Genomic DNA, 16,739 nt, shown 5'->3' with positions numbered 1-16,739 from the left:
ATTTGGTTACTTACTCCACGGCTGTTTGTGAAACGTTGCTGTGCCCAATTGGCTGCAGCGTTTCGAGCACAATTTACACAGTCACCACATGTCACAATATATCCTGTGAAGTGCTTTGAGATGGCTCAACGATGACGTGATAATGAGCTACATCAAATTCAAGGATTATTATCATTAGTATTAAGTGTCCTATTTGTGGTTGCTGGTGTTTGGCTGAGCATTGCCGAGCAGCAGACGGGGCAGGGCAGCTGGAGGCACTGACACACAGGTAGTCAGGGTTGGGAGGTGGTGTGAGGATCAGTAAAGTAGGCAGACTATGGGATGTTTGGTAGGCAATAATAAGATCCCGAGAAGAGGGCACTTAGGTTCAAATCCCATTGCGACTCACCACCCCCCACCCCCCACCCACCACCACCTCACCCCAGTGAGCACTGTGGAGCTCTTTCCCCTCTAAAAGAAACAAGAGGGTAACCTTCCAAAAGGTAAATGGGATTGAACAGAGATAAGGCGCTATATCAAATGCAAGTATTATTATTATTATTATTATTATTGCGTGTGTGTAGGGGGGAGTCTGGAGCGTGTGTGGAGTCACAATGGCTGGATTTCCCGGCTGGGAGTCAGTCAGCCCTGACCTCACTGCTCAGCCTCAAGTCCACATACCAATAGAGTGTACAGTGTGTGTGTACAGAGCGTGTGAGCTCCGTGTAGTGTCTGAGCTGCACGTAGAGAGTGTGAGCGCACGGTGTGTACAGTGTGAGCACAGTGAGTGTGAGCGTACAGTTTGTGAGCACACAGTGTGCACAGTTCGAGTGTGAGCACACCGCTGTTTGAAGCCTCACCGGACACGTGGTTTATCAGCAGTTGTTACAGGAACAGACAGAGTCACAGACGCAGAGTAATAAAATAGAGTAAGACATTTTAAATTACAAAAAAAACAATAAAAATTACTCTTTGGTGATTTTTGCAGAAATCTTCCAGCTAACAGCAGACAGGCAGTCAATGGCAGTAGTCTTTACAGTATGGGACTGTGTGGAGGGAGCGAGAGAGAGAGGGAAGGAGGGGGAGGGCAGAGGGGTGGGGGGAGAGAGGTAAGGAGAGAGGAAAGGTCCCCAAATAACCCACCATGTAGGGTAAAGCTTGAATCTCTATGGTGGGAGGGACATTACCCATTCACTTGGCTTTACACCCTCATCACAGCCCATAAAACACACACACATATATATATAATATACACACACGCACAAAATTCAATCCTTATTGTCACTTCTCGAGAGTAAAAAATATATTTTGATTTTTGTTATAAAAAGTACGAAAAAGAATGATTTAGTGGTTGGTTCTTGGGTGTCCGACACCCTCACTCCCACCCCCACCCCACCCTCCTCTCGCTCCCAGATTAATAATTCACTGTGATTAACACAAACAGATTCAGAGAATTTTTTCTCGGAATTCGCCCCGTTCTGGGCCTGTACGTCCCCTTCAACAACAACAACAACTTGCATTTATATACTGCCCTCAGGCAAGCATCCCAGATTGCTTGACATTAACATGAGACAGAATTGCGTCAATTCAATCGCAAACCACAGACAGGTTTTCAGCACAGACGGCTCAACCCATCCGCATTGTACTAAAAGGTATTGGGTGCGGCAGCAAGCACCATGAGGCAGGGAGAGCCTGGTCGGAGGGTCTCAGAGCACTCCCCCATCCCCCCACTCTGATCCAGGGATCGCTGGGGAGGCTGAGTGGGGAGCACACACCTCTCTCTCTCAGCATCCAGCTGCTATCAGTGGTTCCTTCCCTTTAAACCGAGAGCTAAGAGCAGGCCCTCTCCCTCAGCGACACCTCCTCCCTGGGACGAGAGGGGCAGCGAGCGTTGGGAAATTAGTACAGCGCAACTCGGGCAGCGACATACCATACCGTCACAGTCTCACACACACAAACACATACACAACACTGCCACAGGCTCACACACGCATACATTCACACACAAATACACGTGTGCACACGTATATACGTGCGTTTGCACTAATATGCACATCAGCATTTACACATGCACACTGACCGTACAGGCAGACAGAAGCGGGGCAGACAACAACTTACATTTATATACAGTAGCGCCCTTCACGGGAGGCAGACAGGCAGATGTTAATCTCCACCTGGATTGTGTCTTTGACACACAAGGCAATGTTGCTTTTGTTTAATGTGACTCTGATCTTGTGACAGAAGCTCTGAGGCCACAGCTTCCTCTTGCTGATCTCAATGACGCCATGTCGACTGTACCCTTTGAATGTCACTGATGAGGGAGCGGGCGAGGTAGATACTGAACATCTATAGAGAGACAGAGACACACACAAAGAAACAGAGAGAGAAACACACACACAGAAACAGGAGAGAGACACACCCACAGAAACAGAAACAAACACACGCACAGAAACAGACACACACACAATCAGAGAGACACACACAAAAACACAGAGAGTCACACACAGACAGAAACAGAGACAGACAGGAGTCACACACCAGAAACAGACCCAGAAAAAGAGGAGAGATACGCACACATTCACACACACAAACAGAGGCAGACACAGAGAGAAACAGAAACAGACACACAGAAACAGAGACACACACACATACACACACACACACACATGCAGACACACGAGACAGACAGAAAGGGAGAGAGAGAGACAGAAAAATAAGCTTTGGTTAGCTCAGGTAGTGGCCAAGTGATAAAAGATTTGATTTTATTTGAACAGGATACACCTTTAAACTGAAGGTCACTGTGCCTCAGAGATTACACCACAGTACATCCCCACCTGAAGCGACATGATTAAAAGAAACACGCTCTTCCTGTGTTTGTCTTAAATTTCCATCGGTTTAAAACAGCCATCAATGTTATTTCCTGGGATGTTGTTTTGGGATTCTATTATTCTGGGTCACGTTTCACTGTTTAAGCCAAACGGTGACTCAAAAAGGAGCGAGAGGGTAGCAAGGCGAAGGGTTTGAAGAAGAATGCTCCAGAGTTTTGGGGCAGAGTGGCTGAAAGCGCGACCTCTGATGGTGGGGTGGAGGGTGTGAGGGTTATCACCTGGGAACAGGAGGCCGGTGCCAGTCGAGGAGAGGCGCTGGGTGGTGGATTGGGGAGTGAGGAGGTCGGAGAGGTAGGGAGGTGCCGGAGAGTGAAGAGATTTGAACACAAGTGTGAGGGGAGGAAGGACAGCTGGGGGTCGAACCGGATGCCTAGGTCGCGCACTGGTTCGATGAGTCTGAGGGAGAGCCCAGGGAGGTTAAGGAGTTCAGATCTGCACGAGTGAAGACGTTGACGGGAGCCAAGGAGTGTGGCTTCCGTCTTGTCCACATTCAGCTGCAGGAAGTTTACACTCATCCGGGCCCTGACGTCTGCCAGATAAGCCGATAGAACATCGGCGGACCTGGAGTCGATACTGGAAGAGGCAAAGTAGATTTGTGTGTCATTCGCATAGATGTGGAAGTTTACCCCGTGTCTGTGGATGAAATCGCTCAGAGGGAGCATATAGGAAAAGAAGATGGCCAAGGAAGGAGCCCTGGGGTACTCTGCAGGTGACCGGGCGGGGGCAGGAAGAGAAACCATTTGCCGAGATGAACTGGAGGCAGTTGGTTAAGTAGGACTTGAACCATGCGAGTGCGGTCCCACCAAGGTGAATGAGGGAGGAGAGGCGGTGAAGGAGGATGGCTTGGTTGACTGTGTCAAATGTGGCAGAGAGATCCAGGAGGACGAGGAGACAAAGGGAGCCCTGCTCACAGACTTTGACAAGCGCTGTCTCTGTACTGCGGGCAGGGCAAAAACCAGACTCCAGGGGCTTGAGGAGGGAGTGGAGGGAGAGATGTGACCGAAAGGTGATACAGCACAGAAACAACCCACTCATCCAAACCAGCCCGAGTTTATACCCCACGCCAGCCCCCAAACCTCCATCCCCCCTATTCCTTTCTCCCTCGGGTGGGTATGGCATGTTCTTATCAATACACTGATTTGGGGAGATTTATTTAGTGTAAGGTGTCACATACTATCTCCGGGAGGAGGGGGGGGTGGGGGAGTTTGACAACTGAGTATAGGAATTGACCCAGCCCTCTGTGACGGTCCCTCAGTTTTCCAGAGCACTGTTGATGACAGCACAGCTTGGCTCATCGGAAGGACCTGAAGGACAGACCAGTCAATGGGGGCAGGGAATCCTCCCGCTCAGCTCCCGTTGACCCTGCAAGCTAAAGCCGTAACAAGTAGGGTGATCCTAGCTGGACAAGTAGCAGGAAAACTTGCCAGGCAGTTCTCTCAATGTCAAGCTATGTGGTTTTAGCTGGTTAGATTCCAGCAGTTACTCCAACGCCTACTCTGGGGTCCCCAAGCCTGGGGCGCTTACCAACCTGTGCCCTTATACTTTCTGGAATTAGGTAAGCAGGATGTGTCTCTCCGGGGAGAGAATGCGCAATGCATTTCCAAGAATCTATCCCTGGGATTTCCATGCATAGGTTGGATGCATGGAAATCTCAATTTTGGTTTAGGTAATCTTTGAGCATGGTGATGTGTTGCAGGCAAATTGTTTCAATCATATTAAATCCGATTTCATCAATAATTTACAAAATGTGTGTGCGAAATTCAATGCAGCCGGTAAGTGTGCATGTGGTGATGGGGTGGGGGGGGCAGCGAGCGAGCGAGCGGTGCTGACCTGCAAGCAGGCGATGCCCAGGAAGATACCAGCCACGAGGTAGATGTTCGGCGGAATCCAGTCCTCAAACGCTTGAATGCAGCCCTTCAAGAAGATAACGCTTTCCTGCTCTTTCTGAAACCATTCCAGCACAGAGCACTGTTACTGACTGTTACACACACACACACAGCACTTACTGACTGATACACACACACACATATTATTGACTGTCACACTCACACACAGCAGTGTTACTGACTGTTCATAATAACAATCCTTGCATATGATATAGCGCCTTATCGTGTCACTGAGACGTCTCAAAGCGTTTCACGGAATATACTGTAAAGTGGCTTCACTGTATATTTTGGGAGCGAAACTCGGCAGCCCAGTGCACACAGCAGTGTCCTGCAAACAGTCGTGGAGTGAGTGACCCCAATTTTTTTTGGAGGGTGTATTACCCCCAGAAAGTGATCCGACATTCGACTAACAAGCGGGTTGCTACTTACTGCTATGTAAACAGAGGCACGTGGAGTAAGGAAACTTGCCTAAGGTTTTGTCCTGCTGGGAATCGAACCCGGGTCCTCTCGCTTGCGAGGCGAGTGCTCTAACCCCTATGCTGCAGGACTCTACTTTATTACACTTAGCTGGAAATTCCAGCTCGCCAAATCCGCCCACTCATTAGTCCAGCCAGCCGGGGTTTAGTGCAACCACAACTCTCGCCATCGAGAGGAGTGAGGGGAGGGGAGGGGAGGGAGAGTTGGACATTGACCCATTTCTGTTCCTCACCTTCTTCATGTTGCGGATATCGTAGCCGCACTGTGTGTTCACCACCATTTGCTGTAAGAGAAAGAGAAACCATGTCACAGTGTCACAGTGTCAGTGTAACTCCCCTGGGACTGCTCTCTGCCAGGCTGTGCTGTGCCAGGCTGTGCTGTGCCACTCACCGCAGGGTCGGGATGGCAGCAGGAGAAGGGCACACCGCAGCGCTCCCGGCTCAGGTTGGTGGTCGAGCAGTTGAAGTAAATGTTGTTGTTCCAGTCTTCAGGGTCGATGGCTCCACAGCATTGCATCTGCAGGTTAGAGATCAGAGGTCGTCATCAAGGGGGCAGTGGGCAGTGAGGGGCAGGGGGCAGTGAGGGGGGCAGTGAGGGGCAGGGATCAATGAAGGGGAGGGGTCAGTGAGCAAACGTACATATCTCTGGACAGTGTCGATGAGGTTCTGCAGGTCGATGTCGTCTCTGTAAGCCTGGATGTTGTCCTTGATAAATGACTGCACTTTGCTCTTCAACCAATCCTGGAACACGAAGCCCAGCAACCCAGCTGCCAGCTCCACCATCAGGATCCCACTGATCACCACTGAGAACTGTAACACACACACACTGATAATCACTGAGAACTGTAACACACACACACTGATAATCACTGAGAACTGTGACACACACACACTGATAATCACTGAGAACTGTGACACACACACACTGATAATCACTGAGAACTGTAACACACACACACTGATAATCACTGAGAACTGTAACACACACACACTGATAATCACTGAGAACTGTGACACACACACACTGATAATCACTGAGAACTGTAACACACACACACTGATAATCACTGAGAACTGTAACACACACACTGATAATCACTGAGAACTGTAACACACACACACTGATAATCACTGAGAACTGTAACACACACACACTGATAATCACTGAGAACTGTAACACACACACTGATAATCACTGAGAACTGTAACACACACACACTGATAATCACTGAGAACTGTAACACACACACACTGATAATCACTGAGAACTGTAACACACACACACTGATAATCACTGAGAACTGTAACACACACACACTGATAATCACTGAGAACTGTAACACACACACACTGATAATCACTGAGAACTGTAACACACACACACTGATAATCACTGAGAACTGTAACACACACACACTGATAATCACTGAGAACTGTAACACACACTGATAATCACTGAGAACTGTAACAGTCACACACTGATAATCACTGAGAACTGTAACACACACACACTGATAATCACTGAGAACTGTAACACACACACACTGATAATCACTGAGAACTGTAACACACACACACTGATAATCACTGAGAACTGTAACACACACACACTGATAATCACTGAGAACTGTAACACACACACACTGATAATCACTGAGAACTGTAACACACACACACTGATAATCACTGAGAACTGTAACACACACACACTGATAATCACTGAGAACTGTAACACACACACACTGATAATCACTGAGAACTGTAACACACACACACTGATAATCACTGAGAACTGTAACACACACACACTGATAATCACTGAGAACTGTAACACACACACACTGATAATCACTGAGAACTGTAACACACACACACTGATAATCACTGAGAACTGTAACACACACACACTGATAATCACTGAGAACTGTAACACACACACACTGATAATCACTGAGAACTGTAACACACACACACTGATAATCACTGAGAACTGTAACACACACACACTGATAATCACTGAGAACTGTAACACACACACACTGATAATCACTGAGAACTGTAACACACACACACTGATAATCACTGAGAACTGTAACACACACACACTGATAATCACTGAGAACTGTAACAGTCACACACTGATAATCACTGAGAACTGTAACACACACACACTGATAATCACTGAGAACTGTAACAGACACACACTGATAATCACTGAGAACTGTGACACACACACACTGATAATCACTGAGAACTGTAACACACACACACTGATAATCACTGAGAACTGTAACACACACACACTGATAATCACTGAGAACTGTAACAGTCACACACTGATAATCACTGAGAACTGTAACACACACACACTGATAATCACTGAGAACTGTAACAGTCACACACTGATAATCACTGAGAACTGTAACACACACACACTGATAATCACTGAGAACTGTAACACACACACACTGATAATCACTGAGAACTGTAACACACACACACTGATAATCACTGAGAACTGTAACACACACACCCTGATAATCACTGAGAACTGTAACACACACACACTGATAATCACTGAGAACTGTAACACACACACACTGATAATCACTGAGAACTGTAACAGTCACACACTGATAATCACTGAGAACTGTAACACACACACACTGATAATCACTGAGAACTGTAACACACACACACTGATAATCACTGAGAACTGTAACACACACACACTGATAATCACTGAGAACTGTAACACACACACACTGATAATCACTGAGAACTGTAACACACACACACTGATAATCACTGAGAACTGTAACACACACACACTGATAATCACTGAGAACTGTAACACACACACACTGATAATCACTGAGAACTGTAACACACACACACTGATAATCACTGAGAACTGTAACACACACACACTGATAATCACTGAGAACTGTAACACACACACACTGATAATCACTGAGAACTGTAACAGTCACACACTGATAATCACTGAGAACTGTAACACACACACACTGATAATCACTGAGAACTGTAACACACACACACTGATAATCACTGAGAACTGTAACACACACACTGATAATCACTGAGAACTGTAACACACACACTGATAATCACTGAGAACTGTAACACACACACACTGATAATCACTGAAAACTGTAACACACACACACACTGATAATCACTGAGAACTGTAACACACACACACTGATAATCACTGAGAACTGTAACACACACACACTGATAATCACTGAGAACTGTAACACACACACACTGATAATCACTGAGAACTGTAACACACACACACTGATAATCACTGAGAACTGTAACACACACACACTGATAATCACTGAGAACTGTAACACACACACACTGATAATCACTGAGAACTGTAACACACACACACTGATAATCACTGAGAACTGTAACACACACACACTGATAATCACTGAGAACTGTAACACACACACTGATAATCACTGAGAACTGTAACACACACACACTGATAATCACTGAGAACTGTAACACACACACACTGATAATCACTGAGAACTGTAACACACACACACTGATAATCACTGAGAACTGTAACACACACACACTGATAATCACTGAGAACTGTAACACACACACACTGATAATCACTGAGAACTGTAACACACACACACTGATAATCACTGAGAACTGTAACACACACACACTGATAATCACTGAGAACTGTAACAGTCACACACTGATAATCACTGAGAACTGTAACACACACACACTGATAATCACTGAGAACTGTAACACACACACACTGATAATCACTGAGAACTGTAACACACACACACTGATAATCACTGAGAACTGTAACACACACACACTGATAATCACTGAGAACTGTAACAGTCACACACTGATAATCACTGAGAACTGTAACACACACACACTGATAATCACTGAGAACTGTAACACACACACACTGATAATCACTGAGAACTGTAACACACACACACTGATAATCACTGAGAACTGTAACACACACACACTGATAATCACTGAGAACTGTAACACACACACACTGATAATCACTGAGAACTGTAACACACACACACTGATAATCACTGAGAACTGTAACACACACACACTGATAATCACTGAGAACTGTAAGTCACACACACTGATAATCACAGAACTAACACACAAACACACACAGTGTGAGCTCACTCACACAATGATAATCACTGAGAACTGTAACACACACGGTGCCCCCCCTCCCCCCCGCAAACCGACTTGGGGTGACTTACAAACTTGAGCAGACAGATGTTCTCCCGCAGTGCCCCGATACAGCCGGTACAGCCCAGGATGAAGCACATGATTCCCACCACCAGCAAGATCCACACTGGGTCAAAGCCATTCAGATCACTGATTGACTGAATGTTCAGCACTCCCTATCACAAACACAGACACAGCACTGTTACTGACTGTCACACACACAGCGTCAGGCACTAAGCTCTGCACAGCCCATCACACTCAAACGGCTTCATAACATCCACTGTAAAGTCCAGCGACCAGGTTTCGTGGGTGAACACAGAAGCCAATTTGCGCACGAAGGTGTAATAATCATAATCCTTGAATTCGTTACCAGCACCTTAACGGCTCATTGAGCCGCCTCAAAGCGCTTCACAGGATATATTGTGAAATAGAGTGACTAGTGTATTTGTAGGCAAAAATTCGTCAATGCAATTGTGCACAACAAATAGTCATGGAGTGAGTGACCACTTTTATTTGGGGGATTGTTGGCCTCGGTTTAACGTCTCATCCGAAGGACGGCACCTCCGACAATGCAACATGTCCTCCAGTACTGCACTGGAGTGTCACCCTAGATTGTGTGATTCCAGAGCCTGACGTAGAGCTTGAAACCACAGCCTTATGAGGTTGAAACTCTCTTCTCTTTTCGAATAGTGCCTTGGGATCTTTAATGTTCACCTGAGAGGGGCAAACCTTACCCCCCTGACAACAGTTATTACCTTCTCACTCCAAGCCCAAAAGGTGACACCCAGGAGTGCGATTCCCACCAGCTGTGTGTGAGAGAGAGAGAGAGAGAGAGTTATATTCTTAGCCTCCCCCAATCTTTAGCCCCTCCACCCGCCCCAAACCTACTGTGATGATATAATACTGAGTACAGATGATTTGGAAAGAATCATGATGCCAAAGAGTAGCCTCTGAACAATGTTCATTTCTAAAGCTCCCTCTATACTGTCCGTCCACACTCCCAGGTCAGTGAGAGCACGGGTTAGAGAGTAAAGCTCCCTCGCCACTGTCCCTCTACACTACACCTCTGGACAATGCAACGCTCCCCCCCCCCCCCCCCCTCAGCACTGAACTGGAGCGACAACTTGGACTCTGAAACTTGAACCCACAATCTTCTTGACCTGGAGTCGTTAGGGCGAGAGGCTTAACCCCAGTTTGACGCACTAAGCCCAGTGTGCAGTCAATGTGTGCGTGTAACGGGAAGGGCGTCAACCAACAAAACAGCTGCTGTGACTCCCTCCACCCTGTCCGAGGCATGAACTGTGAGAGAGGGGAAACCTCGGTTTGGCAAAGCAAGCTCTCGCTCTCCAGCAGCTCAGGGCGGGGACTCTCACTCTCATGCTCCCTATCAGGAAGGGTGTATTTGGCTCAGGGGGCGCTTTTGACATCTCAAATTTGTTTCACAGAATATATCGTAAAGTAGATTGACTGTGTATTTTGTGGATGAAACTGGCATTTTTACATCAAAACCGGTGCAGTCCCTGAACAGTTCAACGCCTTGGGACGTCCTCCCGACGTGACAGACACTGCATAAATGTAAATTTGTATTGTAAAGTATCACTGCAAAGTTCTCAAAGCGGTTCGATGTACTGTAAAGTGTAGCGACTGTGTTTTGCGGGCAAACTCGGCAGCCAGTTGCACACGGCAATGTCCCACAAGCGGCCAGGAAGGGAGTGACTGATTTTATGTGGGGGGGGGGATTTGTTGGCCAGGACACCAGAAAAGAGAGAGACTCTCTTCTCTTCTCCAATCGCGGTGCGTGAATGGCAGGAGGGAAAGGAAAGGGAAAGTGGTCAGTGGAGAGACTGGATAGTGGCGATGTGGGAATGCTGGCCATGTGTCTATCTGGGACAAGGAATATCCACAGGGCTTTGTCCAGGGAGATGGGAGTGAGTGGCTCTGTGCTCCGTGCTTCTGATCTTCATTTCCACTGTGTATCAGCCTTTCCACAGGCTGTTCCTGGGAAAACTCTCACTCTGATCGCTGGAGCCAGACTCTGATCTGTCTCGGAACACATCCTTTGTTTGGATTTTTACTGTGGACCATTGATGTCAGGAAAAACAATAAATCTGCAGATCAGTCGGAACCTTAGGTCACGGAGATTGTCATAACATGAACAACAATCCTCCCACGCCTTATCACGTCTTGAAGCACTTCACTGTAGTGACTGAGTATTTTGTGGGCGAAACACAGCAGCCAGTTTGCGCACAGGGACAACCCCAAAACAGTCGCGGATTGAGTGACCAAATTATTTTTTTTTTGAAGAAAGAAATCAACTAAGGAAACTTGCCTAAGGTTTTGCCCCATCTGGGAATCGAACTCGGGTCCTCTTGCTTGCGAGGCGAGTGCACTGACAAATATGCTACAAGATTACACGGAAATTCCAGAGATAGATTGTTGGAATGTAATGCGCACTCTCTCCCTGGAGGGACCCATCTTGCTTACCTAATTCCGGATAATTTTAGGTGCAGGTAGGCAAGAGCTATGCGGTTTTAGCTGGTTAGACTCCAGCAGTTACCCCCAACGAACACTCTGTGGTCCCCAAGCCTTGGCTCTTGCCAACATGCGCCTAAGGCTCTCCAGGGAGAGAGTGCACGTTCCATTCCAACAAAAGTAAACTGGCTGCTGGGTTTCGCCCGCAAAATACACAGTCAATCCACTTTAGAATATATCCTGTGAAGCACTTTGAGACGTCTTAACGACATGAAAAGGCGCTTTATCAAGTGCAATGATTATTATATCGTAGAGGGTTTACAGAGTGAATCAGTGTCTGGACCTGTGCTGGGCTCACACCGCCATTGCGCAAACCTACATTCTGACAAGCTTCATAGCTCCAACTGAATGTGTCTGTAGCTGCCTCCAGCAAGGCATTCTGAGTGCCTCGCCTGCACCACGCCCAGCTGCTCATGTCTGCCTGAGGAGCTGGAGCACAGAGATAACAGGAGCTCCCAGCCTTGACCACCACCAGAGGTTTTCAGCCACTTAATACAAGCGTCACTGTCACTGACATGGGGTGTGGACGGACAGTGTAGAGGGAGCTTTACTCTCGTCTGTACCCCGTGCTTTGGCTGTCCTGGGAGTGTGGACGGACAGTGTAAAGGGAGCTTCACTCGGTCTCTAACCCCTGCTATGGCTGACCTGGGAATGTGGATAGATAGTGTATTGAAGGATGTGGGGGGAGTGAATGGGAAAGATTGGGTGGGTCAATTGGAAAAGTCAGCCTGTTGTTTTGCTGAAAGCTGTAAGGTTCTGTGTGGGCAGGAAGTGTAAGATAATGTCACTATTTCCTTTTTCCTTCTCTCTCTGACCCTCCCCCAACAGCGTCTCTTTATTGAGTGCATAAGCAGAAGGAGTTCATAGCTCAATGATAACACCAGTAACATCAAACCGCTTCACAGGGAGTTACTGTTAAGTTTAGTGGCTGTATATTTTGCAGGCAAACACACCAGCCAATTTGTCACTGCACGGTTTAGAGACAGAGTAAAGCTCCCTCTGCACTATCCGTCCACACTCCCAGGTCAGCTAAAGCTTTGCCTTGTAAGAGCAGTATAAGTCAATGTAGGGTGGGTGGGGGATGAATTTTTAGGGTGGACCTGTGTGTGTGTGGGGTGGGCCAGTGGGCAGATATTGCCTTAATTTCCTACTATTTAGAAAGAAAGAAAATTCATTTTTAAACTCCTTAAAAAGTGAAATGCCTCACAGTGATTCACAGGAAGTGCTGCCAGGTGTAGTTACTGTTTTGCAACAACAACAACTTGCACTTACATAGCACTCTCCACTCAGGGTAGCGCCTCAGAGCGCTTAACAGTGGCGGAGCCTGACTCCGAGCCGGGGGTGTAAGCATGGACGAACAGGAGAGTTTGCAGGCGGGACTTGAAACAGGGGAGAGGGAGGGCAAGGCGGAGGGATTGAGGGAGAGTGTTCCAGAGTTTTGGGGCGTAGTGGCTGAAAGCGCGACCTCCGATGGTGGGGTGGATGGTGCGAGGGATGAGCAGGAGGTCTCCTTTATGAGCAGCAGCCAGTGTGCAGAGCGTCAGCCTGGACTGTGCACTCAGCTCACAATGTGGGGTTTGAACCCACAAGCCTCTGGAGCCAGAGGAGAGATCACAAGTGACTGAGCTGACATCTGGCTGTACTATCCTGTCATCACCCAGGATTGCTAAATTGCTTTGTGGTTTTGCCACGAACAGGAAATGACTGCGGTACAGGTCAGAGAGTTTGAAAGAGGATCAGGTAATTATCTCAGCAGAAAGAACTCACAAAAAGTGAAAGAGTGGGAAAGAGTGGGAAAAGACAGAGATAAGAGTGGAGTAGCCGGCACCGGGCACAGCATTTAACAGGTTGAAACTCTTGACATCCAGTCAGCCCCGCAACCAGAGAAAGACAGAGAGCGAGAGAGAGATACACAGGAGAGTGTCTATGTTAATAACATACAACAACAACAACAAGAAATTACATTTGTATAGCGCCTTTCACGTCGAGAGGACGTCCCAAGGCGCTGAAACATAGAGGCACAGCTCAATACAGAGACACAGACATGTATGAAGGAGTGTATTACGGTGTTAATGACACACAGTACTTATATTTATGTAGAGTACAGAGAGACACAAATATGTACACAGGAGAGTCTCACGTTGTTTATGATGTACAAAGACACACAGACATCGAGATATTCACAGGAGAATGTCAGTGTTAATGGCAGGCAGAGAGTGCCAGCTGATGTGAGTGGCAGGCGGGCAGTGCGAGTGGCAGGCGGGCGGTGCGAGTGGTAGGCGGGTGGTGTGAGTGGCAGGAGGTCGGTGTGTGAGTGGCAGGCTGGCGGTGCGAGTGGCAGGTTGGTGGTGCGAGTGGCATGTGGTCAGTGTGTGAGTGGCAGGCTGGGCAGTGTGTGAGTGGCAGGCTGGCAGTGTGAGTGGCATGTGGGCAGTGTGAGTGGCATGTGGGCAGTGTGAGTGGCATGTGGGCAGTGTGAGTGGCATGTGGGCAGTGTGAGTGGCATGTGGGCAGTGTGAGTGGCGTGTGGGCAGTGTGTGAGTGGCATGTGGGCAGTGTGAGTGGCAGTGACTTACCCAGAACAAGATGTTGAAGATGAAGAGGGTGTATTTGAGCAGCAAACTGACCTGCAGCCCCGTGTACTTGTGATACGGCATCACCGCTCACAGCGGCTCAGACAGTCACAGACACAGCGGCTCAGACAGTCACAGACACAGCGGCTCAGACACAGTCACAGACACAGCGGCTCAGACAGTCACAGACACAGCGGCTCAGACAGTCACAGACACAGCGGCTCAGACAGTCACAGACACAGCGGCTCAGACAGTCACAGACACAGCGGCTCAGACAGTCACAGACACAGCGGCTCAGACACAGTCACAGACACAACTCTGTACTGTCTCAGCGAAGTTGGTATCGATTCACAGTCCCAGTGTTAGTCTCCAGTCTCTGTTCGTCCGTCTGCCTCTCCCCCCGTGTGTCTGCTGTCTCCCCTGTGTCTGTCTCTCTCTCTCTCTCTCCCCTGTGTCTGTCTCTCTCCCTCTCCCCTGTGTCTCTCTCCCCTGTGTCTGTCTGTATGTCTCTCTCTCTGCCCCTCTGTCTGTGTTCCTCTCTCTCTCTCTCTCTCGCCGTCTGTTGCATCCGTTCCGGCACCAGAGGGAGGAGTTGCGACAGGAAACAACCAAACCCACCCTCCAGTTCACACGATAACCCCAGAGACAGACAGACAGACACCCAGAGAGAGACAGACAGACACCCAGACAGACAGACAGGCACCCAGAGAGAGAGAGACAGACACCCAGAGAGAGACAGACACCCAGAGAGAGAGAGACAGACACCCAGAGAGACATTCACACAGACACCCAGAGAGACATTCACACAGACACCCAGAGAGACATTCACACAGACACCCAGAGAGAGACACACAGACACCCAGAGAGACACAGACACCCAGAGAGAGAGACACAGACACCCAGAGAGACAGTCAGACACACAGACACCCAGAGAGACAGTCAGACACCCAGAGAGAGACAGTCAGACACCCAGAGAGACAGTCAGACACCCAGAGAGACACTCACCCACACAGACACCCAGAGAGAGACAGTCAGACACCCAGAGAGAGACAGTCAGACACCCAGAGAGAGACAGACAGACACCCAGAGAGACAGACAGACACCCAGAGAGAGAGAGACAGACACCCAGACAGACAGACAGACACCCAGAGAGAGACAGACACCCAGACAGACAGACAGGCACCCAGAGAGAGACAGACACCCAGAGAGAGAGAGACAGACACCCAGAGAGAGACAGACAGACACCCAGAGAGAGACAGTCAGACACCCAGAGAGAGACAGACACCCAGAGAGAGACAGACAGACACCCAGAGAGAGACAGTCAGACACCCAGAGAGAGACAGACACCCAGAGAGAGACAGACAGACACCCAGAGAGAGACAGTCAGACACCCAGAGAGAGACAGTCAGACACCCAGAGAGAGACAGACACCCAGACAGACAGACAGACACCCAGAGAGAGACAGACAGACACCCAGAGTGATTGATATAAGCAGTGAGACAGGATGTGCTATTGAGATTGTCTCTACATTTGAACCCCCACAACCTCTCTGACCCCAAGACTACAGCCTGAGCCAAACTGACACACAGCTGCACACTGACTGGGGACACCAGAGTGGTTAGCGCACTCGCCTCACAAGAGAGGTTTGATTCCAAGTTGGCGCGAAACCTTAGATAAGTTGTCTTACTCCGCATGCCTCTGTTTCCCTAACAGTGAGCAGGACTTACTAAATAAGTAAATAAGCACTCAACAACAACAACAAGATTCCATTTATAAAGCGCCTTTCACGTCAGGAGGACGTCCCACTCGGTAAGTAAGTAGGAACCGGTTGCTTGCCGATTGGCAAATCCCTTTCCAAGGATAATAATCCCTTAAGGAAACAAAATACTTGCGTTTGGCACAGCACTTTTATCACTTCTTTGAAATGTCTCAAAGGACTTCACAGAATATACTGTAATGTGGATTGACTGGATTTTTCTGGGAAAAATGCAGCAGCCAATTGCAAAATATCCTGATTTACGTTGCTCACTTCCCTAATAATTTGGTTACTCAATCCACAACTGTCTGTGGGACACTGCCGTGCCCATTTCACCCACAAAATATACAGTCGGTTCACTTTTACAGTATATT

At 48.0% G+C, this 16,739-nt stretch overlaps 1 protein-coding gene across 1 annotated transcript; it reads right to left on the bottom strand.

Annotated features, from left to right (window-relative positions):
• Window positions 1-870: 870 nt before the first annotated feature.
• LOC103185848 (tetraspanin-5) lies at window positions 871-14,740 on the bottom strand. The gene is made up of 8 exons (XM_042337003.1): window positions 14,613-14,740; window positions 10,260-10,310; window positions 9,537-9,680; window positions 5,869-6,039; window positions 5,621-5,746; window positions 5,463-5,513; window positions 4,698-4,811; window positions 871-2,325 (listed from the first exon to the last, which is right to left on the bottom strand). The coding sequence occupies exons 1-8, from the start codon at window positions 14,691-14,693 to the stop codon at window positions 2,254-2,256; spliced, it is 810 nt and encodes a 269-aa protein (XP_042192937.1). The 5' UTR covers window positions 14,694-14,740; the 3' UTR covers window positions 871-2,253.
• Window positions 14,741-16,739: the final 1,999 nt, after the last annotated feature.

Source organism: Callorhinchus milii, unplaced genomic scaffold, assembly GCF_018977255.1.
Source record: "Callorhinchus milii isolate IMCB2004 unplaced genomic scaffold, IMCB_Cmil_1.0 Scaffold7, whole genome shotgun sequence".
Lineage (NCBI taxonomy): Eukaryota > Metazoa > Chordata > Chondrichthyes > Chimaeriformes > Callorhinchidae > Callorhinchus > Callorhinchus milii.
The sequence above is the reverse complement of the archived record's forward strand: the minus strand, read 5'-3'. Positions and strand labels throughout refer to the sequence as shown.

Coding starts and splice junctions, on each gene's coding strand:
- LOC103185848 (XM_042337003.1), bottom strand. CDS start 14,693: ATGCCGTATCACAAGTACACGGGGCTGCAGGTCAGTTTGCTGCTCAAA. Junction 5,747..5,868: donor TCGACACTGTCCAGAGATAT/GTACGTTTGCTC, acceptor TCTAACCTGCAG/ATGCAATGCTGTGGAGCCAT. Junction 2,326..4,697: donor TGGGCATCGCCTGCTTGCAG/GTCAGCACCGCT, acceptor GTCTCTCTATAG/ATGTTCAGTATCTACCTCGC.